General features: G+C 36.6%; 2 protein-coding genes across 2 annotated transcripts in view; both read right to left on the minus strand.

Moving 5' to 3' along the window:
- Positions 1-5,391, minus strand: part of F13B (coagulation factor XIII, B polypeptide) — an 11,118-nt gene extending 5,727 nt beyond the window's left edge. Inside the window, exons 1-5 of the mRNA XM_009326157.1 lie at positions 5,310-5,391; positions 3,402-3,602; positions 2,628-2,813; positions 1,531-1,707; positions 1,204-1,380 (exon numbers count right to left, since the gene is read on the minus strand). Coding sequence (XP_009324432.1) covers positions 1,204-1,380; positions 1,531-1,707; positions 2,628-2,813; positions 3,402-3,602; positions 5,310-5,391 — 823 coding nt within the window. The remainder of the gene's footprint in view (positions 1-1,203; positions 1,381-1,530; positions 1,708-2,627; positions 2,814-3,401; positions 3,603-5,309) is intronic.
- Positions 5,392-6,825: 1,434 nt separating this feature from the next.
- ASPM (asp (abnormal spindle) homolog, microcephaly associated (Drosophila)) overlaps positions 6,826-26,857 on the minus strand; it is a 30,221-nt gene continuing 10,189 nt past the window's right edge. The window contains exons 14-30 of the mRNA XM_009326171.1: positions 25,736-25,954; positions 24,622-24,838; positions 24,391-24,521; positions 24,160-24,288; positions 23,197-23,391; positions 18,591-22,415; positions 17,793-18,320; positions 15,113-15,279; positions 14,107-14,206; positions 13,307-13,513; positions 12,632-12,781; positions 10,582-10,773; positions 9,944-10,136; positions 9,293-9,447; positions 8,175-8,351; positions 7,011-7,183; positions 6,826-6,931 (exon numbers count right to left, since the gene is read on the minus strand). Coding sequence (XP_009324446.1) covers positions 6,826-6,931; positions 7,011-7,183; positions 8,175-8,351; positions 9,293-9,447; positions 9,944-10,136; positions 10,582-10,773; positions 12,632-12,781; positions 13,307-13,513; positions 14,107-14,206; positions 15,113-15,279; positions 17,793-18,320; positions 18,591-22,415; positions 23,197-23,391; positions 24,160-24,288; positions 24,391-24,521; positions 24,622-24,838; positions 25,736-25,954 — 6,864 coding nt within the window. The remainder of the gene's footprint in view (positions 6,932-7,010; positions 7,184-8,174; positions 8,352-9,292; positions 9,448-9,943; positions 10,137-10,581; positions 10,774-12,631; positions 12,782-13,306; positions 13,514-14,106; positions 14,207-15,112; positions 15,280-17,792; positions 18,321-18,590; positions 22,416-23,196; positions 23,392-24,159; positions 24,289-24,390; positions 24,522-24,621; positions 24,839-25,735; positions 25,955-26,857) is intronic.

Consider the following 26,857-nt stretch of genomic DNA (forward strand, 5'->3'; position numbering starts at 1 on the left):
TGTGTCATCAGAATGAATAGAGGGCTGGGGTCCCTAACACATGACATTTAACTGAGAGATTCTAGTGCATTTTAAATGCTAGTGTATCTTGTTGGAAAGGAAGATGAATTTCATCTTTGTACTCAATCACACAGTCTTCTACAAGATTAGCTATAAAGGAATTACAAAACACTAATTGTACCCAAAACTGTGCTTAACACATCTATATTTTTTTTAAAGGTTAAATATAATTTTTTTAAATCTCAAGCACCCCCCCAACAATTATTAAATTTGCTTTAGAAAACATACTTCATGGGAAAAATTCCTGTAAAAATATATTAGAAAAGAATACCATAGATTTAGCTTAAACCAATAAAAAAGATTGATTGTCCCATCTTCTCTCATCAACACCTGGCATCCCTTGTATATAAAGCAGAGAATTTGGTACCATGAGGCAGTGAGATCTCCTAGAGCTCAGAAGTAATCCTCATAAAGGGGACAATATCCAGATAAGACAATGACCCACAACTATCAAGGTCTGGTGAACAATATTATAAATTATCAGCTAGCCTAAACGTTGATTTGTACTGTTTTCTGCTATATACTATATCTCATCTGGTTTGCTAGACCTTTCATTCTTTTGAAAGTTTATTTTCTGAGAATCTCCATTATCCCCCAATGATAGAAATTGCTAAAGGTGTGTTTCTGTCCTCAGGATAACCCTTCTAGTTAATTCTGTTGAAAACTTATACAGTTTGGTGAGGCTGTAAAACTTGGCAAAGTACCACAATCCCCAAGCTCTGGAGGAACTTGTTACAAATTTTATTCTTAATGTCTCTCAGGAGGCATGTTCTCACCTCACAAGGCGGGATTAAACATGATTGATTAAACCTTCATGTAATCTGAACATGGTTTAACTTGAGCTTCAGGGGCTGAACAACTTCCCTGTAATTGTTGATTCCTGCTTCTCCAGGATTCAGAGAAACAACAGCAAGAGACAGCATCTGCTCTGTTGTTAGAGACCACTGAAAACTAATTCCAATTATCATTGCCTGCCCCCCTGCTACCTTGGCTCCATGCCTTTCAGCTACCACTTGATTTCTATTTAGGCTGTGAACTGGTACAAAAAGCATATTTTTATTCTGTATTCATAAAGCTTTTGTGAAAGAAGGTGCTAGTATTTCACTAAGAATTTGACATAGTAAAACTCTAAAAATAAGGTACCTTCACACACTGGAGGGTCTGGATGCCATCCAAAATAATAACATTGAATTAGGTCAAATTCACTGATGGAATAATTTTCCTCACAGAAAAAGTGAACTACATCTCCCTCTTCATAGATTTTCTTCACAGGATAGAAACCTCCATGTGCTATTGCACTCAAAGAGGAGCAAGTTATTTCTAGGAAGAAAACACACAGCAGTGAAAACCAGTTGAGGAAGGCTTCCATCCACCCCCAAGAGCTTATAAAACAAGCCTTTTTGTAAATTTTTGTTCATTTGTAGACTAAATCACATTTCAAGCAGAATTATTTTCCAGCCCATTACATACTAGTGCATTTTGGAGTAAGGGACCACCCATGTGTTAGACACACTGCTTCTTCTGTAGTGTTTCCTCCTGCGGTATGATATCCCTCATCACATTTGTATAGCAGTGTTTCATTCAACTGAAGCTCTTGTTGTGCTGTGAAGTAGCTGCCGTGATGTAAATTGGGTACTTGACACAACTCTTAAATAAATAAAGCATATGCATGATATTAGTTGGAGCAGGTCTAGAAGAGAGAAGAGGGCCATGAAAACGATCAGGGGGATGGAACACCTCTCCTGTGAAGAAAGGCTGGGAGAGTTGGGGTTGTTCAGCCTGGAGAAGAGAAGGCTTCGGGGAGACCTTACTGCAGCCTGTCAGTACTTAAAGGGGCTTATAAAAGAGATGGCAGCAAACTTTTTAGCAGGGCCTGTTGCGACAGGACAAGGGGGAATGGCTTTAAACTAAAGGGGGGGTAGATTTACACTAGATCTAAGGAAGACATTTTTTACGCTGAGGGTGGTGAAGCACTGGCCCAGGTTGCCCAGAGAGGTGGTGGATGCCCCATCCCTGGAAACATTCCAGGTCAGGTTGGACGGGGCTCTGAACAACCTGATCTAGTTGAAGATGTCCCTGCCCATGGCAGGGGGGTTGGACTAGATGACCTTTAGAGGTCCCTTCCAACCCAAACCATTCTATGATTCTATGAATTGCTCTTTTCATTTCAAGTTATTAATCTAAAATTTTCCTTAGATACACCTTAAAAGTGGTCATATACAAGGCCAAATTCTTTGCAAATAATAAATAATTAAAAATGCAGTAGCTTACACAAGCTTTCCAGTTGTCATTTGGGAAGAAAGTTTGGGTGACAATGGATTTATTTGAATCAATGCAATTTCATCTATACTGATTCCTTCTATGTGTAATTTTATCTACACATTTTCACAAAATTAGCAGCATGTGAAATCTGACAATTTCTTCCCATGAGGTACAGCTAAGAACCTACTTTAGGAGTACTCAGATGATAACCTAACATAGGCAGTTTGGCCTTACAGATACAGCAAGGACAGCAGAATCATACACATATAAAACAGATTATAAAGGAGAAAAATGCAGAATCCTACCAAGTTTTTTAGTACAGCTTGGCTGGGAGGACCATCCTTCTGGCCAACAGTGTACTGTATCTTCAGTACCACCGCTTGGAGTGTGGTAGCCTGGATTACATTTGTATTGCAGTTTCTCATGTATTTTGAAGTACATTTCTGTACCATAAAAGCAGCCATTTTCCAAAAGAGGCTTGTTACATTTTTCTAATGAAAGGAGACAGCTTGGTTAGAAAGAAAGAATTAACACAATATTTTTGTTCTCTGATAAGCAAGAGAAGGGGGTTTTTAGCTATCCTGATCTAATCTTGTTTTCTTGACCTATTGAAGAAACTCTACCACAATCATCAAACAATACATGAAACCAATGGTAATAACATGGAACACAAACACCAAGGAATCTAGAGCTAGGGAGGCTCTAGAGGATATACATCTGAGGGGAAACTATCTATCAGTTTTCCCAAAATAAGGAAACTGGGCAGCATTCTTGGTGTTCTTATAAAAACATATAGGGCAAAAGCCCTTAAAATATTTATTATTGTAAAACATTCCATATTTATTATTGTAAAACATTCCATATTTATTATTGTAAAACATTCCATATTTATTATTGTAAAACATTCCATATATAAACATATGTAGTTTGTATACATAAAGTATTGATTTCACCTTGTTGTCCTAACTTATACATTTTATCCCACCTGTTATGCAGCTTCTGCTCCTGTATGTTCAAGGAAATCCAGCTGGAAAAGTTTCCTGCTAGAAGCGATGATGAGATTAATAAAGCTAACTCACTGTAGCATTGTGGCACTGGAGACCATCCTTTTGCTGTACAAGTTATTCTTCCATCTTGATTCCCAGTTTCAGTTGTATAACCAACCATGCAAGAATAGGAAAGTTTTTTTTCCTTACGCATAGGGAAATAGTAACTTTTGAAATTATAATAGTACTGGGCAATCTTTCCATTTTCTATGTGTGGCAAATCACAAGGTTTATCTGCAAAAAGATAAATATGTTTCTCACTAAAAATCTCAGCCCAGATATGAACTTTTTTTGTATTAATTACTTAATATCAGTTGGATTGATTCAGGCTTCCAAACAAGGTGAATGAAATTCTGAATACTTATGAGCATGAAGGGTCTTTTAAGACTCACTGAAATTAAGATATATTACAATTATATCAGCTTTTGTTCTTTAGGTTCACAGGAATATCAGCTGTAGAATGAAACTTTCTAATGTGTACTGGGCAAAACTGATGCAGGACACATTTGACTCTTTATTTAGCCCAGAAGATGTAAGCATGAGCACCCTTCGCTGCATAAACATACTGATACCCGCTCTAAAATCCATTGGCAAGTGTCAAGATTAGCTATGCCATAGCTCCTCAATTCAGCAAACATTATCAGAACAGTATAACCAACAGCCAGGAGGCAATATAGGAGTTAAACTTGCTGAAGAAAGGGAATTTAAGAGCAGAGTGAATAGAAAAGAAAAAAGAAATGGAGGTTAAGGAAAGAACAAGCAGAACAGCAATTAAAAAAAAAACGGTAATAGGAGAAAACCTTGAAAAGAAGTTGTACTGCATATGACATTGTTATTAAAAAAAGCAATACTTGTTTGGATTTCTTATAAAATTATAATTTGGGTCTCAAATTCTCTCCATGGCATTACAAGGCAACATAACCTGAGGAATCAAGTTTTAAAAACTGAATCACCACCTATGAATCTCATTATAATTGGGCAAAAATTTTCCCACAAGTTGGTACAGCTGCATTCACCCTACAGATATTAGAACCAAAATAACAAACTATTGCTCCTTCACTCAATAACATCACTAGAAATTACTGCATTTACTAGAATTTTCTGCAAATTTAGTATTTTTACTAAATAGAAAGTGCCATGACAATTTTTTTTAATAATTCCCTTCTTCACACAGCCACTGTATCACATCTAAATTAAAAAAAAAACAAAACAACAAAAAAAACCCCAACTGAGGGTAAGATTTCTAAGTAATTAAAAGACAGAAACGGTTGCTACCTACATACCTTTTGTTTGTCTTTCCAAAGGGTATCAGTGTAATTTCAACTGCTTTGCATAAGGAAAAATCTCTAGTAAGGACAGATTGTTGCAACAAATATGTTGGAGTTAAATATACATTAGCAGATACAAAATGAAATGCAAAAAAAAGGGACACCTTTTCAATTAATGGAGGTGTACCCTCATATACAGTCCACAGCTTTGTGAACTTGCAGTTCAAGTGCTACGTAAACTATATAAACCCAGGAATTTTAAAGCAATACTGAAAATAGGGATAGGAAACGTGGAACCACCCCAGACTAGCTTCTGCAGGTTCCATTTAACTTCCACTCTTTTGCTTTGTGGTAAGCCAAAACACTTCAATATATAAAATGTTTTAATAGTACAAAAATTCAATTTCTATAAGTGACTCAAATACGTTTCAAAAGAAACTATTTCTGAATAAAAGTCTGAACCTTCCAATATTACAGCTTTGAAGCTTAGATATGAATCTGTAGCCCTGAGCTACAGAGACAGTTGAATCATGATCATCAGCCATCTCACAACAAAATTATATTTAAAAAGCAGCATTTACTCTTGGTAAAGATATGAAAGACTTAAGCTACCTTAGACTGCATGTTCTAGATTCAATGTACATTTATTAACAATAGAATTCAGTGTATTTACCTTCTGCAAAGAGTTTGCCTGAATACATCATAACTAGGAAGAAAAAACAGCTTTTAAATCGCATCTTCATTACTATCTCCATCAACAGTTTCCACCACCTGTGGAAACTCCCTAAGTATTACTTTTGTAAATAATTAACTGGATTTTCAAAGGTATTCACAAATGCCTTAGTGTCCACGGTATTTTGCAACAAGTTATTTCACCGAAAACACCCTCTTCGTTTATTTTAGTTCTCCAAATACCCTAACACCAGACTTGCAGAATTCAACTTCCATTTGGCATACTTCACATCAGTAAAGAAGACAGAAATTTATCATTTTACACTGAAACCAGACAACAAGCTTATGGAACAATTTAAACTAATTGAATACTGTTCCCCTCAGAACCTCCCGAGTTCCAAGTTTAAAGGGCATTCTGCTATCAGATTATTTACCTTGGCTGAAATAAGAGGAAATAGAAAATTCTCCCCTCCTCCAGCCTACCCCCATATAACCAGTCAGTTGCATCCTATATATTATTCATTCTGGAGGCTCTTACATTAAGAACATAGCCACTATTATCTGTCTGTTGGGTTTTGTTGTATACAGCTAGCCCCTTTTGAGTCTTTTTGTAAACAAACAAACAAAAAAATAGAACCTCACTAACAATACATTATCACCTAATTGACTAATGGCTACCAGTTGATTTAGCATCACATTCCACCCTTGGGAGGCATAATCTTTAAATTCGGGCATGGGAGGGTATAATTCTACAGTTTTCGTTTTCTTGGCCTTGCTCTAAGAAAATGCAATTCCAAGGCCAAGAGAACAGCATTTAAGGGAGATGCTGTGATGAACACCATCTATTCAGCCAGATGAGATGCATGCTTGTATGTACTGCTCACTTGATAGGAAGGAAAGCACTCACAAATCATCTCCCTTAAAATATCGGGTCAGAATTTCTAAATTCACGCTTATAACCTCCCGTTGTTCCATCATAATCTTGCAGTGCTTAAGAAAAAAAAAAGGGGGGGAATTATAAAAAAAAAAATTTTCCTACAGCCACACATGATCCCTAAAACCTTATAGAAAGTAAACTCAAGCTCCCCCAAAACAGTAGCCAGTTTTGAAATCCACAGACTATGCCTCCCCTTCCTACCTATACCTCTCCAGATCAGACAAGCCAGCATAACTGTCCCACACAAACAACTGTTTTTAATAGCATTCTACAATATTTAATCAGAGTGAGGAATACCATGCTATTTGTAAGATTCACAGTTGTGTAATAACAATAACATTACTGCACTAGTGAAATTTCCAGGGCTTATGATTTTATTGTACAATTGCTTTTGGTAGTAGTACAAAATAGGATTTCAAAAGCTGTATACACAACACAAAAGAGTTACAGAAATGTTAACTGCAATTTGAAAAAACATTTTCAAGGGTAGCTTGACACTTACTTGCTTTCTTTCAAAATCATTTAGGTGTCTAATACATACATGCTGTACAAATACATTTTCATATACATCATTTACATTTCAATAGCAAGCAATACCAAGTGTGTCCATCACCATCAGAATTGCTTGCAGAGGATCCACAATTTCTTGCATGTTATCTTTCCTCAAAACCCAGTCTGGTTTAATTCTGTGAAAATATTAGTGGCTTGTCATTAAAATATTATATTGCCACAGCAAAAACAGCAGACTAATTTTTAAGCTCTTACCTTGAAACTGTTTTTATTCTTAGAGGAGTTACTGGAACAAAGGAAGTTCCACTTAAGAAAGTATTTGTTTTCTGCTTCACAACTGTTCTCTCTGCATCCATTTTGTGTTTATGAGCTGTAAGTTTATATAGGCTTTGAATGCAAGTAACAGTTCTTGGTAGGCTTCGGATTTCCTGAGAAAAGGTGAGAATAGTACACAGTTAATACTACAAGTTCGAAAACAACTTAACAAATCAAGAAATCTGTTTTATTCAATGAAAACTGAATGTTTATAATTTAAGCTGAATTTCTACCCACAAGTACAGTGAAACCATTTTAAAGCCAGCACACCTACAAGTCAGTGGTCTAATGCTTTCAAAATACTTAACAACTGGTATGTGACTTGAGATCTCAGAAAACTCAAGCTTTTACAAGTCAGATTTCACTAATTTCTCATTAAAACCAATTTTTACATATGTCATTGGCATATGCCTTCAATAACTGGTACAGAGAGACAAATTAGTGTTTGTACCTGTCTTCATAGCAATGAAAGAATAATGCAATGGTCAGAAGTGACTGGATAACTTAAGTGCTTATATCTGATGGATAAGCAGCTAGTGAATTTATAGCATAGAACCCAGACTACCCTAATAACCTTATCAGGGATTCTAGCAATAGGCATGAACAAAGGAAATTTATTTCAGAAACAGGCTATATCTCTGTTACAATAGAGTATATCAACACAAAGTCATGGACAATTATACTGCCAGTTGTTACTGACAATAAAGATCTTAACTTTATCTGAAAAGCAACAATAAACTTTCAGAAATAGAATACAAGTTAATTAAGTGGCAACTAAACTATATCTAATGCTAAGCAATTGATAGAAAGTCATCAAAACCCCGTGGAAAGTAGGGGTGGCAATATCGTAATCTTGCAAGGATTGCAGGATCAGAACCTCAATATCTTATTGAATAGCTCTGGGTGATCAGGACATACAAAGTGTCCTGAGTCATGAGTGTTTTCACCACCTTGGAGAGACATTTTATTTTTTAAACCAGAGTTTAGTCATAATTAATACTACAGCCATAATAGGTAGGGTAGAGAGGGAGAGGAAAAAAACCCACAAATGACACTAAAACATGCAAGAAAAGCATGTTAAAACCCAAAACATTTAAGTCTTACCAAAGCTCTTTTTGAGTCCTTTGAAAGAATGGCCAACAAACAGCAGGTCTTTGTGAAAATGCTTCCTCCTTTCTCTGAAATTTTGTCCCCAGCTTTCCCTCTGTACATTTGCAGTAGGTCTAGTAATGTATCTACAGAATTTTCTACTTCATAAACTGCTTGAGTAGTTCTTTCATACTGTTATACAAGAAAGACAAGAGCGTTTATACAGACAGATCTTTAAAATACCTTTCAGGTTAGAGGAAAAAGCAAAATCCATGTTCTCTCCCCCTAGATTAAATTTGTAGCTGATCTGGCATCCAAGCAATAAAAATCACTTCTGTATGTTACACCATCGTAACAGGCTACAAAAAGCTACCCTTTGTGCTTCCCCCCTTGTTTAGAAACCCATAGAATCTGATTTTACATTTAAAATAGAAGAATATATTAGAATAGGTTTAGAGAAATTAAAAAATAAGTTTAGCATAACTGTTACATTTTTTTTCCTGAAATAAAAATAGAAGAATTTGAATGTAAATTCCTGTAGGATGGATATAAGATCAAAAACTGTGTTTAGCAAATATTTTAAATTTCAAGTAAAAAACCTCTAGAACAATCAATCTGTACTCAATAACTACAGTACTACTACAGTACTGAAGCAGCTTTAAGTATTTATGAAAATAATCAGTTCTGTTCTAAGAAATCAAAAAGTGTAAATATATTCTATTCTATGACATGAATTTGGAAAGGTAGCCTGTCTTTTGGAACATACACATTTCTACCTTAAAAAAAACTTCATAGCTTATCCGAACTACTACAGTTTTGCATTTCTATGGAATTTTATGCATTTCTACAGTTTCATGCAATACTTGGAATACCTTGCAATGTAATCAGTTAAAAGTAAAATTATTATTTTAAGCTCATGAAATAATTTTATTTTGCCAAAAGGAAAAATCAAATCATAATTATTACAAAGTAGATAATTGGTTTCAAAATAACACAGTTAAAATTCAGAAACTTTTTTTTTATTCAAAGCTATTTTGTTGTTTCAAATTTATTCAGAAATTTTGTGGATAAATAAACACTACAGTGAAGTCGTCTACAGCTTATAAACCTGCAAAAGAAAATATTAAAGTTACCTTTGAAACATTAAGTAGAACCTGAATTGAATATCTGATCACATCCATGCATGGAACACTCCGGTTGCAACTTCGGATCAGAACAAAAATAGCGAAGATTGCTCTGCTCTGGGCCATATTTTCACAACAGAGCGGGGACAGCCTGGTAGCCACCTCTATGATAAGAAAAAAAAAAAAAACAAAACAAAACTCTGAAGCTCAAGCAATTTAATTGCAAACCAGGGTTTTGTCTTATTTTTAAGTAGAAGTGCAGAGAAGTAAAAACTGCAATTATTGATTTAAACAAGTATTTTTAAATCAATAGTTTTAATATTCTAGATTAAAAATTAAGCAGACAAAACAATCCACAGAGAACTTATACTGATAGTAAATATAATTGACTTATGTAAAGCATAGTATTTACTAGGACTGCCAGGAAATCAGAGCAATCATATAGGATTTCCTTTCTCTACATAACTGTTTTAATACTGTTCTTAAATCAATAATCTAATTTCAGTCTGGGGAAAAAAAACCCAAACATTATACTCTAACACGTTCACATTTTACAATCATATAGGAAGCCTAAATATCATTATGAACTCTTCTCAGCTGAAAAATTCCAGTTTCTATCATCCTGGAAATCTATCAGTTATAATAAAATGAAATACTGACCAAGATGCTTTAATGCTGCAAGGATGTAAGAGATATGTTTGTATTTTAGAAGGTAATCAATAGCAACTGCAGTTCTGTTGCACAATTTGTTTTCTTCTCTGCTGTTTTCATTAGCCTTTTCTAAACTGCGTCTTAAAGCTTTGGTTTTTGCTGTGTCATTGCTCTTTCTCCAAGAATATCCTCTCCACAATGCCTACAGAAAAAGAATTTCACAAAGAGAAAGAAAGTTGTGAACAAGAGACAATAGAATAGAACTTGCATTACCACTCTAAATCAATTTTACAGAAGTCTGACAGAGTATTTAACTACCTTGGTTATTAATTTTTAAGTAATTACCATTCAGTGTTTAATCTTCCAAATACTGGATTTTCGAGACAAAAGATGAACACAAACATGCATATACAGTCCACACACACTCCCACATAAGTCACCTCAACCGGTATCTGCTTAAAATTACTTCATGATCTGTCTGCATTTAGCTTTGATGTCTAGACTGAAGCTGACTTGGCTTGCAATTTAACTGATAAATTCACTAACCAAAGTAAACATCTTTCCTCTCCCCAAAAACCCATGAGAAAAAAAGAAAATATAAAAACAAAATTTAAAAAAATTGTAGTTTTCTTACAAGGGATATTTACCTGGAGTTTCATTATTCCAACTACAAATTTTCTCCTACGTCTGCAGGCAAGGAATCTTCGTACATTTTGCTGGATTATGGTTGCTGCATCATTTCTGTGATTTAGCCAGCCTCGAATCACACGTTGTATTTGAATGATTCTTTGATAATCTCTTAGAAATCTCTTTTGTTGCATTTTTGCTCGGAACCATCTCTGTTTAAAATTAAAGCACCTTTCTATTTATTTATTTAAGACTTTTCCCATCCTAAACAAGCACTGATAAAAAACGAAGAACTATTTTAACATGAACTTTGACAGATACAGGCACTACAAACATCACTAGCACTCATATAACCACCATGACACAGCTCTGATTGGCCTTGGGGTAGCTGAAATGCAAGACTGCAAAATGAAATCTTAACTAGGAGCCATTAGGGAAGCATTCTGTATAGAATATAGTATTTTATTTTCAGTTGGAAGGGACCTACAATGATCATCTAGTCCAACTGCCTGACCAATTCAGGGCTGACCAAAAGATAAAGCATGTTATTAAGGGCACTGTCCAAATGCCTCTTAAACACTGACCATCACAGGGCATCGACCACCTCTCCAGGAAGCCTGTTCCAGTGTTTGACTACCCTCTTGGTAAAGAAGTGCTTCCTAATGTCCAGTTTAAACCTCCTCTAGTGCAGCTTTGAACCATTCCCACATGTCCTATCACTGGATACCAGGGATAAGAGATCAGCACCTCCTTCGCCCCTTCTCCTCCTCAGGAAGCTGTAGAGAGCAATGAGGTCGCACCTCAGCCTCCTTTTCTCCAAACTAGACAAACGCAGAGTCCTTAGCTGTTCCTCATAGGACATTCCTTCCAGCCCTTTCACCAGCTTTGTTGCCCTCCTCTGGATGCATTCAAGGACCTTCTTAAATTGTGGGGTCCATAACTGCATACAGTACTCCAGGTGAGGCTGCACGAGCACTGAATACAGCAGGATAATCCCCTCTCTTGACCAGCTGGGTTTGCTGTGGTTGATGCCCCCCAGGATGCAGTTTGCCCTCTGGGCTGCCAGGGCACCCTGCTGACTCCTATTGAGCCTGCTGCCAACCAGCAACCCCAGATCCCTTTCTGCAGGGCTGCTCTCCAGCCACTCCTCTCCCAGTTTATACTTGTGCCTGACATTACTCCATCCTAGGAGTTTTCTTTCTCTTGGCTGGCTTTTAAGGAGACCCACGACTCCACTTTTCTCATTTCCCAGCTCTGTTTCTTCCCCTCTATATACAGAGAAGGGAGACAGGGTACTGCATGCCAAACCTGAGCAAAAAAAAGCCTCTTCCACCCACTGGCTCTTGCCTTAAGGGGAAAATATACATTATGGGGAGAGATAACAGATTTGTATAAATGGAGGAGTAGTAGGGCAAAGTTTGCCATAATATCTTTGACTAGAGAACAGCTATTTCAGGGTTCCTGTTTCAGCCTCTCCATTTATCTAATGCTGACCTTCCATTATTGGGACTAAGCTAATGGTCAGTTTGGAGACCTGAAGATAATTTTTACTATTAGTCAGTGCTACAATACAGACCTGATTTTTGATCTTGCTTTTAGAGAAGTAAAACGTGTTTATATAAAAAATGCTGCAACTTAGACAGGTTCTGGTACCACTGGAAAGTTAGAGACATCTAACCAAATAAATCACTGTATCTCAGCAGATTGTTCGTGTAAGGAGATGCTCTTCATTTCACAAGACTTACAGGCTGTCATGTCTGAACTTTCCTACTTCCAGTAGGATGTAAAGAAATAGGCTAAGACAGCACTTAGATTCCTTTAGCAAGCTTGAGGGTCTGAAGGAAACAAACTTTCCCATCCATCCTCAGCTTTAAAGTGCTTAAACCTCCAGAGCCTGCTGAGATCCACTCTATTATGCTTAGCTGGGTATAAGCAGCATTATTTAATAAATCATAGCCTCCATAATTTAGCTTTATTTTCCTATGTGAAGGAACTACAGTGTCTTAGTGCTACAGCTTAGCTAACAGAAATTAGACTATGTTACACAAAATCATTTCTCCTTAGACTAACCTGTATTATAAGAACAGACGAGATCTGTTTTTGTGCAAGTTTTAAGATGAGGTGAATCCTATATGCCCTTTGAATTTTAATTGCAGAGATATGACAATATGCAGCTGCTGTAAAATAAAGTAGTCTCTTCTTTTGTTTCTGTTCTGAAAACTGTAGAAGGAAAACAAAACAAGAAACATCATTAGTTTTCACACTCAGAGGTAGCTGATCGTCTATGCAAAGACCATAGTACACAGCAATATACTATTAGATGCTGAAGAATCGCCTCAGAAGTCATTATCTCAGAACTAAGTTTCTTCAGTACTAGATCTCTCTAATTTAAACAGTAACACAGAGAAGCGATTGTAAGCAACAACATTAATATATAGCAGAGAACAATTTCATTGTAAGCATGTGTGTGCAGAAGTATCAATTACAGGTAAGCCACAAAGATCTCAGAAGCCAAAAAACACCCAACAATGAAAACCTTATTTTAGTACTAAAAGATTGTGAGAAATTGTGTCAAACTGCATTCTGATCTATTCTGACCCACCCAATTCTCAAAGCAGTCAACAAGGATTTGAGTTCAACATCAAGTGATCAGGTTTTCCTTTTCTTGCCAGCCAGAATTAACGCTAAAACAGCTCTAGACATGCTTTACGTCAAAAGTATAGCTTTAATTTGAAGTATACCAACCTTTTTTCTGACTAAATAACCCCGTATGAATGCTTGCAGTTTAATGACAGCTCTTCTAGTTTTGTTGTATTTCATAAGTTGAAGCCTGCCTTCCTGCCAAGCCCTCAGATGTTTTTGGATAATTGCAGCAGCAGCTTTTTGTTGAACAAGTTTCCTTCTTGCCTTGAAACCTCTGTATGCTTTTTGGATCAAAGATGCAGCTTGAAGCTTCTGAAAAAGATTTTAAAGAATGCATTGATAATTAAACTTTTGTTCGTTCCTGTCACAATCAATATACACTTATATTTTAGTTCTAGATTATTTTTTTTCCATCATAAGAAAAAGAACAAAAATAAAATAGGAAGTACAAGCAAACTCATGCAATACTAGTCTATATAAAAATGCACTTTCACAATTTGGAAGGTCTTTTCCCTTACCTAAATGGGGTCAAAATATGGGCAATTTAACTTAATCCTTTGTAAGAAATAAAGTCAGCAGAAAATTTTACATTTTATCTTGTTATCAGTATAGACAGGAGTAATTCAACAATTGGAACTGTTCGAAAACAAGAATCAAGCTCATTGCTCAAAGCAAAAAGGAAATTTAATATTTTGAAGATTGAACAGTTTTGATTTGAACAGTCTTTGTTCTAGCCCCACCTTTTTTTTCCTATACTTCTGCATATTGATGATGAAAATCACTCAAATACATTGAAAACTTTTATACAACCATGACATAGCAGAGTGCAAGTGAAAACATACCTTTCTTAAAAGTCTTCTAGCCCTGTACCGTCTATATGCCAACTGAATCTTAACTGCAGCATTCTTAGTTGCCTGAAACTGATGTTGAATCATCCGTGCAGTAAGGGTTGCTCTCCATCTTCTTTGAATGGTAAGTGCACAGAACTTCATTTTCAAAAACCTAACATGAAAATGCATTTTAGTTTTTTTCCAAAAGTTGAGAACACTTGCATTTTTAAAGTAAGAAAACAGTGAAGGTTTACAAAATTATTAAGATAGATATTGTGAAAGCAGAGCTGTTATCAACCAAATCTTAGAACACTAGAAAAAGGGGATAGACAGCAATGTTGACAGAAAGACTGGTTTAAAATAGAAGATGCTTTCTGTTTTCCCACAGTAGGTACTTCCAGAACTTGCTGCCAAAGGAGGCTGGGGAGGGAGACAGCAGTTTAAAAGGCATTAGACAAATTGACACACCACAGGTCCATAAAAGGATAATAAAGGGAATAGGCAAGGGTGTAAGTTCTAGCATCCATAATTTAACAAGCACGGATGCTGAGGGAGGACCTTAGAAAGTGCTCAGGTTAACGTACTATCCCTAAACAGCATCTTCTTAATGAGATGAGCTATCAGGCTGATCTAGTAGAGCATTTAGTGTAAAACTGTCTCCCAGCAAAATAAACACAAACTAGTTTAACTATTCCATTATGCATTATAACAAAATAGCTTTTCATCCTATTAGTTTTTTACTGGAATTTTAACAATATCCAGAACATCCTTCCTGTAAAAAAAGATAAGTGAAAAAAAGAAAAAAGATCAAGGCCTACTCTTTCTAGATCCCCAATATGCAAAATTTAAGTTTGTGAGGTAGCTTCCAGTCCAGAAAAATATTTAAACATAAGAAAATTCTTGATGCAGGTGGGATTATTCTTTTGCACAACAGGATTACGTTCATGCATGTTACATACATGCTGCAGGATCAGAGCCTGAAAATCGATAGGTATTTGCCAGAGGGCAAAGCAGTACTAAGTAATTATATAATAAAAGCTTTGAAGAGTACAGAAATTTATATAAAATTTAGTATTACCGGGTCCGCTGCTGTTTTGTTTTGAAGTGACTCTGAATAACACGTATAGCTTTTACCACAGATGCATATTCCTTTCGTGCTCTGCAGCCTCGAAACCAGGCTTGAATTACTTGTGCTGCTCTCATCTTGTTAACCCACTGCCTGGCTTTATATCCTCTATACAATGCCTATTAAATACGTAAAAAGAAAAAAAATTCAAAACTCGATTTTTTTTTGTTTGTTTAATGGAACAAACAATTAAAAGGAAAAAAAGTCATGTTAGCATGAAAGGCTTTTAGGATTCCTATCTCTACAGTACTACAAATATTTAATTTCTCACATCTAGAAAACGTTTTCTAAAGCAAGTGAAACGCATTCAGGGAAATATCACAAATGCCACTCTCTTTAATGTCTGTAAAAATAATTATGTCATGAAGAAACAAATACAAGAAAGATTAAAAAAACAAAAAACCCACCCCAAAACCATCTCCTAGGATTACCTGAATTCTAATGGCAGCTCTTTTCATTTGATGGTATCTTTGTTGTTCAATATTTCGCATCTGATGAGCTCTGTAGTGCTGCTGTATTAATAGAGCAGAAAACTTGCACCGAAGGTATTTCTGTCTCTGAATAAATCCACGGAAAAATGCCTTAAAAGAAAAAGATATAATCTTGGAATATTCCACCACTTGCATGGTATTGACTGGGGAGATATTTGCATATTTTTAAGTACAGCTGTACTCACTGGCTTGTTAGAAAAAGAACAATGTAAGTAAATATATTTCTGATTTCCCAATTAATTCTTTTTTTCTACCTTTTAAGCAAAGTAAGCATACTTACATTGTTCAGGATATATAAATTAAACATTCAGAAAATAACTAAGAAGCTGCGACTTTCCCCCCCAAAAATGGAGGTGAGGAAGGCACACCTGTTTTCTTATCTGTTAAGTAGAGCATGTGCTCTCCAACAAGATAGTAATAGCAACCTAAGAAATTATGAGAGATTATTTCCCTTTTCCCCTGATTTGGGGGGGGAAAAAAATCCTTTCATTCCAATAATATCCTGAAGAGAAACCCCTTCCCTTAGGGTAAAATAACTAAGGCCACCACAGGAAGTCACTTGAAGCTTTTCCCAGAAGAAAAGGAAATTAAAAAAGCGTACTCCCACTACATACAAATCATAATTAATATAAATAAGAAGGAAAGATACCTTCCTCCCTCATCCTCAAAAAACAAAATTGAAGCAGCACTTCAGAGTAACTAGTGTTCTAAGCTTCTTTGAACTCACACTGGATGGATATTTAGCTTGCTACATGGAGATGAAGAACAATTCTCATTACTTCTTGCTGACCACACTTTTATTGCATCAATGATGGAAGTAAAATACATCAGATTAAATATTTCCTAGAGTACCTCTGAGAAATCACAGATAGTTTCACACTAAGTTTCATGTGGCGCCACTCAAGGTACCAACTGAAATGTACAATAAGAATGCAATTTCTCTCCTTACATTCCTCTTCAAAATGTTAGCTAGGCACTCAAATTAGACTAGGGCCATTTAATAAATCTAAAAGAACTAACACGATTGATTTACCCACACCTTCCTAAATATGAGTCTTAAAGAATGCAGCCATTTACTTCACTTTATAGCCAATACCAGTGCCCACTCATTTCAACACATCAAGACAGCTGTTGTGGTTTAACCCCAGTCGGCAACTAAGCACTGCACAGCTGCTCGCTCACCCTCTTGCCCTCCGGTGGGATGGGGGAGAGAATCGGAAGGGCAAAAGTAAGGAAACTTGTGGGTTGAGATAAGAACAGTTTAATACTTGAAATAATAAAATAATAACAACAAACAAAAAAGCGAAGAGAGGGGGGGGGGGGGGGAGAGAGAGAGCGTGCGCGTGTGCGTGCCTTGAGGGGGGCAGGGAACAAACCGAGAGGTGATGCAAACACTCACTGAGTGACACCCAGTCGGTCCCTGAGCAGCAATCCCTGTCCCCCAGCCACACACCCCCCTCCCATTTATATACTGAGCATGATGTCACATGGTACGGAATATCCTTTTGGCCAGTTGGGGTCAGCTGTCCTGGCTGTGCCCCCTCCCAGCTCTCATGCACCTCCTTGCTGGTAGAGTATGAGAAGCTGAAGAGTCCTTGACTCAGTATAAGCACTGCTCAGCAACAACTAAAACATCAGTGTGTTATCAACATTATTCTCACCCTAAATCCAAAACACAGCACTGTACCAGCTACTAGGAAGAAAATTAACTCCTTCCCAGCCAAAACCGGGACAAGAGCTTTCATGCATATTCCAATCAAAGAAAACATTCATTAAGCTACTAATATTTATATAGGTGAAAACCAGTTAGGACAAAAATATTCTTAAAAGAACCACAGAAACACACACAATTATCAGAACTCATTTGACGTAGTAAAATTCTAGGGGATAAACAAGAAGAAAAAGGGAATGTTACTGTTTAAGATGAGTACCTCAGCAAGGAAATGCAGAACAGCTGAACTGAGACTCATTTCTGTGCACTGTGATAGCAAGCTTTATACACCTGCCACGTAGTATACTTCAGAAATTGATTCTACTTTAACATATAGCTTTAAACTGTTGTTTGCAAGAGCAGTAATCTTAAAAAACCCACAAAAGAAAAAATGCACACCCAAACCCCACTACTATATATTCAAAAGTACCTGAATTTTTATCGTGCTTTCCTTAATTTTGTGAAACCTCTTCTTTTCAATGAATCCTCTGACTCTAGCCTGCACAATGATAATGTTCCTCCGGGTTCGTAAGTAAGTCGTTCTTTGGTATTTCATAGTCAAGTGGGATCGGTAGCATCGTTGTAAGGCAACTGCTGCTTTTTTATAGCTTGTGTACTGTAATTTAGTCTTATGCATTAAGTAATAGGCTTGTAATGTAATAGTTGCTGTTCTAAGTCGAATAAATTTTCTACGTTGCACAGCCATCTGAAGAAAAGTCTGAATCTTTCTTGCAGCTCGTATGCGTCTTGCTATTTTTCTTGCTTTCATACCACGAAAGGCAGACTGAATAATTACTACCGCTTGTCTTTGAGCAGAATACTTTGCTTTCTGTAAACGAGCCCTGTGACATGCTCTGTACCACCTCTGAATAGCAACTGCTGAACTCTGAATCAATTTATAGTGAGTCCTTATTCTTTGGCATCGGAACATAGACTGGATCATTATTGCTGCTGCTTTCTTTTCAAGAAAACGCCTTCTCTCTACATGCATTTGTAAGAATGATTGTATGCACTGTGCAGCAACATTGGTTTTATACAACTGCCTAGCCTTTTTAGCACAAAAAGAGGATTGAAGGCAAATGACAGCCTTTTTTATTTTTGCGTAGTTTTCCATGTCAGCTTCTTTTGCCATTTTGGCTCTGAACCTTTGCTGTATAACTCTGACAGCCCAGCACAACTGTTTGTAATATCTATGTTGTACGTACATGCGATAACTAGACTGTATTACAATTGCTGAAACATGCATGATCTTCAGTTTCTGTCGTTCCTTCATGCCTCTATATGATGCTTGAATAACAAGAGCAGAATTCTTCATTGTCAGATATTTCTTTTGTTGATTCTTTCCTTTAACGTAGGATCGATAGTAGTTCTGTATAACAATAGCTGCAATTCTCATATTTTGATAGGACCTTCTATTCCTGTGCATTTTGTAGGCTGACTGTATTGTACTAGCGGCTAAATGCATATGCTCAATACTCTTCCGCACTCTGATACCTCTGTAGACAGCCTGTATATGAATAGTTGCTCTGCGAAGAGAAAGATACTCTAAAGTATGCTGTCTTGACAGAATCAAAGCTCTGTACCTTCTCTGAAAGACAAGAGTAGCTGCTTTAAGAGAGAGATATCTTCGACGTTCTCTGAAAGCTTTAAAATTTTTCTGAACAACAATAGCAGCACAGTGCATTTCTCGATGTTTTTTTGCTCGTGTGTCTTGAAAAGCCTTCTGAATACAAGTTGCTTCTTTCTTTAATGACGAGTAGCGCTGTACTGCAATTTTCTTCAGGTGAATGGCTCTGTATCTCTTCTGCATTAGTTGGGTTGCCCACCGAACTTTTCTGTAATGGCAGTACTGCCTATACATTCGGTAGTTTCTCTGTATTACAAGTGCTGCCTCATGTCTTTTCTTCAAGAAGCATCTTGTTTTCATTCCTCTATAGGCAGCCTGAAGAACTAAGACAGAATTGTACAGTTTTAAGTATATTGCTCTCACACGCTTCCCTTCCCTGTAAGCACGATAACGTTGCTGTATGATTACTGAAGCAAGCCTGACAGCTTGATAAGAGATGTAAATTTTACACATTCTTAACGTTGCTTGAATAACTGTAGCAGCTTGATGCATCTGCCGTATTTTTTTTCTTACCACAAAGCCTCTATAGACAGACTGTATGGTAACAGCAGCATTAAGGAAAGAGAGATACTTTTGATGTTGAATTTTTGCTAGTTTTGTTGCTCTGTATTTTCTCTGAATTACAATAGCAGCTGTCTTAATAGAAAGAAAGTGTTTTCTTTTGAGAAAACTTCTAAATCTTCTTTGAATAAGCTCAGCTGATTCACTCATAGTTCTTATAAGTCTTCTTGTTTTCATACCACGGAATGCAGCCTGGATACGAAGTGCAGCGCTTTTCATAATCATATAGTTGTGAACTTGTTTATCTCGCTCCTTACAAGCACGGAACCACTGCTGAATCCGCCTAGTTGCCAGCAACAATTTTCTGAAATCCCTCTGTTGTTTGTGCATTTGATAATAAGACTGTATTATTGCTGCTGACTGATGCATAGTTTTTAAGTCTTGTCGGACCTTCATGCCTCTACAGGCAGCCTGAAGGACAATGACAGACTTCTTTAGCTCCAAGTACTTTTTACGTTGTACTTTGCCTAAACAAAATGCTCTATATTGTCTTTGAATTATAATTGCTGCCATTCTCATTGCCCGATATTTTATGTTCATGCAATGCATCTTAAACGTGGCTTGGATACAAATAGCTGCTTGGTGCATACAGCAAATTCGTCGTCTAACTCTTACACCTCTATAAATTGCCTGCATTTTGACTGTAGCTTTTCTTAAAGACAAATATTTCTGCTTTTGATGTTTCGCATGAATAATTGCACGATAATGCCTTTGAACTACTATAGCTGCAGATCTAAGTCTTTCATAGTCCTTTCTGATCAGGTAAGATTTGAAGGCGGCTTGTATAGTTGTAGCAGCTTTGTTTAGTTTGCTCAGTTGTTTCCTCACAGTCATCCCACGGTAAGCAGACTGCAAGACTAACACAGCTGCCTTTGTTTTTAGATAAATTGCACGTTGTTTTTTTTTCATACAGTAAGCTCTGAAGTATTTCTGAACCACTAGAGTGGCTTGTCTTAGTTTCTTATATTTTAGTTGATTTACATGCATTCGGTAACAAGACTGAATAATTGTTGCAAGATCATGTTTCTTTTGAATTGTTTTTCTCACAGTTTTCCCCCTCCATATTGCCTGAAGACGCACCACAGAGTTACGCAGCTGAACATATTCTTGCCGTTGTTTCTGGCCTAGAACACTGGCTCTGTAATGCTTTTGGATAGTTAGCACAGCGTGGTTCATAAGTCTGAATTTTTTCAGAGCCATGAATTTTCTGAAGGCAGACTGTATCTTAGTAGCAGCAACACACTGTCTTTCAATCTGCTTTCGCACCTTCCAGCTGCGAAAAGCTGCTTGTAAAGAAAGCACTGCCGCTCTTGTCATTAAGAACTTGAGTCTTTGCCTGTTACCAGTCTTATAAGTTCTGTACCATCTCTGAATCACAATGGAGGCCTGAACCATTGCCTTATATTTCATTCTTGCAGCATGAGCTCTAAAAGCAGTCTGAATTTTAATAGCAGCTCTATATTCAAGTTTAAGCTTTTTACGTGCTTTATAACCCCTGTAGGCTGCCTGTAAGCACACAGCTGCTTTTTTAACTTGTAAGAACTCCTGCCTCTGACACAGTTGCTTTTCATATGCACGATAATGTTTTTGAATGACAACAGCAGCACTATAGATGCTTAAATAACGTTGCCTGTCCCTTCTCATTCTGTAGCACGCCTGGAGAAATACTGCAGTCTCCCTCCACCTTTGTATTCGTTTCCTGACAAGATAGCCTCGAACTACAGCTTGAATTCTTATGCAAGCTCCCTTCAATTTCCTATAATCCTCTTTAAGTTGAAGAGCACATCTATGAGACCGATACCTTTGCTGGACATAAAGTGTTGCCTCCCTTAATCCACAATAATGCTTACGTGCTTGCCTCATCTTTACAAAAGCTTGAATCTTCACTGTTGCATCTTTCAGGTTTTTAAATCTCTTCCGGACAATATAAGCACGGTAACTTGCTTGAATTTTTATCACAGATCTCAATAAGCGAGCCTTTTTCCTAGCTTCCATTCCTCTGCAGGCAGACTGTAGGACAATAGCAGCCAGACGCATCTTCTGGAAAGAAGCAGCTGCTTTTTTAGAAGTGACATGTGCCCTATACCAAGTTTGAATTACAGAAGCAGCATTTTTAATCTCTCTGTACCTTTTTACTTGTTGGTATTTTCTCACGTGTGACTGCAATGTAGTAACAGATTTTTTTAATCGTAGAAATCTTAGTTTCTCTTTTTTCATTCTCCACAGTGATTGAACAACACAAACTGCTTTTGTTTGCCTGTATAGTTTACGTGCCTTCATGCCTCTGAAAGCAGCTTGGAGAACTATCACTGCTGCACGCTTTTGCAAATAGTACTCTCTTTCAATTTTTCCTAGTTTATAAGCTCTGTAATACTGCTGAATTGTCACTATTTTTGCCCTGTGTTCCTGGTAAATACGTCTAGCCAGCTGACACCTGTACCAAGCCTGAATCTTTATAACACTTTGCTTAATATGTAGATACTGCTTCAGATTTCTGTGCATCCTATACCAAGACTGTACGACAAGGGCAGCCCTCTTTCTTTCAGCCAGTTTTGAAGATTGCCATTTTCGGAAATAAGTCTGAAGCACTAAAGTTGCTTTAGTTTTCTGTTGAATTTTGTATTTTCTCCATCTTCTGAATGCAGACTGGATAGTAAGTGCTGAAGACTTTAAGATTTCATATCTTTGCTGGTCTTTTTTTGCCAACTTAGATGCACGCAGATGACTCTGAATTGTAACAGTAGCCCAAACAATTCGTTTGTATGCAGCAACAGACTTCACCATCCTTATCCTTGCTTGTACAAAGATAACATAGTATCTTAGCTGTAAATATCTTTTCCTCGCAGAGTATCTCCTCCAATAAGCCTGCAGGAAAAAGCAGAAAACTTAGTATTTTCTTCATGGTATCTCAAGTTAAGCCTAATTTGAGAACTACCAACCTCAGACTTTTTAAAGATTTCTTTGATTCTACTTCCTTAGGAAGATAAGCCCATATATCTACATTTAAAAAAAGAAAAAAGATAAAAGGCGCCAAATGATTGAATCATTGCTTTTTTAACCATTTTAAATTCTGGGAAAAAGCTAAATTTGCCCTGGCAACAAAAGATTCCCTTTTAAGCTATTTGATAAATCTGTGATTCTTTAATCTCCATTCCAAAAAAAGTCTTAAGAATGTAATACTTAGCTTCGGGTAATAGTGAGGAAAGTATCTTGAGAAACTGAATTAGCTGCCCAACTACCAATTGGTAACTAATGTCTATGCCATTCTGAACGTGCCCACTGCAGGTGTCATAACACTAAGAGTAATTTTTATTTTTTTTAAAGCTTCTTCAGTAATGTTCAGCAGCTGAAAAGAGGCAAGCCAACAGAATCTGATCAGTCCTTACACTGACTGGTTTAAGGCCCAGTGTTTTAATGTTTGTGGTATACCAAAATATTCACTAATTTTTTTATTTACTAGCACATTATCATTTCTCTCTGAAGAGAGAAAGTTACCAAAACATATCCAAAGGGGTGGGTAGGGAAGTATTACATTTTCATGAAGACATCAGTTGCTGCAAGCAGAACAAATGACCCTGAGCAAGCCTTTTTCTTAAATGTTTCAGAGGGTTTCCTTGCTCTGTAATCTCACTTTAGATTGTATTACCTGAATGACTGTGGCAGATTTACTTCTGGCTTCTTCTAGTTTTGTCTTTTTCAGATTTAAAAAAATCATCCTGGCTAAGTATCTTCTCCAGTGCTTCTGGATGAAAATTGCTGCATTCACTTTCTTCAGGATGCATCGACGAGACAAGAAGTTTACTGCAGATTTTTGAATTATCCGAGCAGCTCTGTCTCTTTCCTACAAAGAGTGAATTTCCACTGAACAGTTAGGATTGGAATTTTCACTCAAATTTTTGATGTATCAAAATAACTGTCTAAAGCAATTTCATAAAAATTAGGCTTGTTGATGAAAAAAACCTACATAAATATAACCCCTTCCCCCTTCTACACCACAGATTCTTAGAATATTTCAGTTGAACGCTGATCCAACATCCAATAATATATAATCTCAGTTAGACACAGTGGTGGCATTTCTCAAACTTAATGGTGTCATAGCTTTAAAACCATGACAAGATCTGGTATAACTACCAGAAAAGCAAGAAACAAAATACCAGAAGTCATGCGACTCAACTCAAAACACTGGTGAAGTTTAGCTCCTGAACAAAAATATTAAATCCATGCAGAAGTTTAATTACTCTTTTCATATTGTAGACATTAATAGGAATTAAAAATTAACTACTGCTTTTTTGTTTTAAGGAAGCAGTGCAACTATTTTATATTTGAAATATTGGGAAAAGGGCTTAAATGGTAGCATGCTCTAATCAGACCATAAAAGAAAGAAAGTAGCCTTTAAACAAATGTAATTATTTAAGAATAGTCTTAAACAGAAGTGTTTCTTAGTAGATTACACAAAGAAGGACATATATTTTGATAATAAAAATGGTACTCATCAATTTTAATGCCAGTATTATTCTAATAAACCTGTATACTCCAAACAGTGAATTTATATTCTTTATTTAGTATTTCTCAAAGTAGAAACTATGAATATTGCACAGACAAGGAGTACCTGAGAAAGTTTCAGTTCCCTTTTCAGCCTGTAATTCCTCCAAGCAGACTGAATTAATCGAGCAGCTCGAGTTTCTTGCCGAAGATCTAGAAGCCGTGAACACAGAAAGGATACGTAGGTAATAACAACCTATATAAACACAGAACACAGCAAGTTAAGGGCTATATGGAAGAGCAGGACATGCTCACAGGAGAGCAGAACATGTTTACATCAACACTAAAGGCATCTTACCTTCTCATCAGGAATTGTATTTGACATGTCTGAGTGATGAATCATTGCTGGTATTCCACCAAGGTCAGAAACTGCAGCGTTGATCAGCTGGAAGTTTTTCCTTTCATTGTCCAAGAGTTCCTTGTATAGGACTGAGGCAGTTACAGATTTGCAAAGAGAAAATGTTTGTCAAATCACATTGTGCATAAAAGAAATAGATTAACATGAATTTCTCTGCATCAGATAACTCACTTTGGTCAAACATTCCTTCCGTAGCATTTAGAGAAGTATCAGACTCTGAAGAAGATGAGGAGGAAGAGTTTAGTCCCACTGTATGAGTTCTTGAGCATTCTACTGTTTGAGTTGTACGTTGGCACACAGCTTCCAAAGGCACATAACATGGATGATAATGATGAACCAAATGACATAATACTCTACCATCTGAGAAACACACTGTGAAGTTTTCCACCTGTTAAACAAAATACAGTAAGATACAAGTTCCTTGAATTTTTGTTACTAGTTAATTGGTATAAACTGGATATAGAATTTATCTTGTACCTCTGAAAGAGACCAAGTGCAAATTTTCTTTTTGGGAAAAAAAAAATTATGAAACTAGTGCTTCCTTTGAACATTCACTGTACAGTGACATACATCTGTGAGAAACCAGAAACAAAGATGTGTGAATCGCTATACAGTGAGTCTGCAAGTAAAACATTTAAGAAACGAAAAAGAAAGCAATCTTTCTACAGAATGATTCCCAAGAAACTTCTACAGATACCTTTACACTAGGTATTCAGTGCAGAAATAAGCTCTGAACTTGCATCAGTCTTAAGTGCTCTATCTTGCCCTTCAGAAAAAATAGCAGGTGTGACTGTATTCTGACCAGAGACAAGTCTCTGAACAGGGCTTCTCTTCTTGGAAGGAACAAACAACATGTCCCTTCTAAACAGACATCTCTTTGAGAAGAGTAATCCTCCTTAACCCAAACATTAGTTTAATTCTCACAGTTCCTATAAATGGTAAAAATTTTATGCACAAATACCTTTAGGATGAATGCTCATTAAAAAAACCTCAACCCCATATTCCAGCAAAAATGTTCTATTTTTAAAAGGCACTTTTATGCATAAGACTAACTGGAAGGGAGATCCTTTTGATCAAATTTCTTTAAAAGGAGAGCTGCAGCTAAACTCACAGGAAGACGGTTATTTCAAATCAGATTAAACAAATTCCAGACGGATATTTAAAATTAATTACCATTGGCTGCTACTACATATTTGATAGTTTGAAAAAATTCTGCTCTATAAAGAATAAGACTTCTTGTGACAGCAAAGGATGTATTTGCTGAAATGTACACAAAACTATTTACCTTGATATTGTAAAATCCACAAACAGCATTAATCCACGCCATCAGCAGCTTCACATTTTCACTGTAACTTTGAGGTGAGGAGTTACTACTATTATCTTCTTGTACTCTACGACGATTTGGAAAAGTCTTGAGAGCACCCAATTGTGTTTTTCTTTTGTGTGCATTCTTTAAAAACTCAATTTCTTCTTTTAACTGTTCCACATTAAGAAAAACATCTACCTATTGGGAAGAAAGAAAGAAAAAAGATTTTATTTATGTCCCCAACAGTCTGACACGACATACTTTATAGCAGCTGGATGCAGAGGCTTTAGATACGGCATTTTAAGGAGAAACTACTCTCACTACTTAGCAGTAGCTACCACACTGAATCAGTAGTGGATAACCTGGGTTTGCCAGCATAGATGGCAGCGTCTGCTACCAACTGCTTCAGATAAAAGAACCTAAACCCACACTCCCACTGTTCTGTGTCAGCTACTTCATTAGTTAACAGTTGGGGGAAATACAGAAATTCCCTGAAACAGCCTGTGTAATTTCACCATACTTTCAGAGGAAACAAGAATTTCAGAGTCTTGCCTGCATTTCTACTGAGTCCATGTACCACTCCTCCTCATTTAAGGGATTCTGAGAGGACGTGAGCTGGTGTTGCGATGGTGTGAGAAGTTTTGGAGAACAAGTAGCATATCCACAGGGCTTGGGTAAAGCCACTGCTCACTGAAATTACTTCTTTAACCAAAAGCAATGCAGCTGTGACACACGCGTACAGGAGAACTAACTGGAAGAGGGTAACTACTCAATACTGTAACAGTAGTTAAGTAAGAAAACAGTTACATTTGATTTTTATTATGTTCTTCTGGCTTTCTGATAGTTCTGTGGCTATAGTCTTTGAAATTCTTGCTTCGGTGAAATTCCACCCCAACCTTTTACCTTTCATACTTTATGTTCCTTCCAACTGGATTTGTCAGCTGGATACGTATTTTCAAAAGACTATCCAACCCGAGTTAACTCTTAAAACAGTCTTAAGAAAACTATTTTTGTTTTCTCTACCAATTTTTTCCCAGTAGCTTTGAAATGCCATTGAAGTAATGCCTAAGAAACCTTTATTCTTATTTCAAGAGTATTTCT

This window comes from Pygoscelis adeliae, unplaced genomic scaffold (assembly GCF_000699105.1).
Source record: "Pygoscelis adeliae isolate BGI_AS28 unplaced genomic scaffold, ASM69910v1 Scaffold256, whole genome shotgun sequence".
In the NCBI taxonomy this organism is placed as follows: domain Eukaryota; kingdom Metazoa; phylum Chordata; class Aves; order Sphenisciformes; family Spheniscidae; genus Pygoscelis; species Pygoscelis adeliae.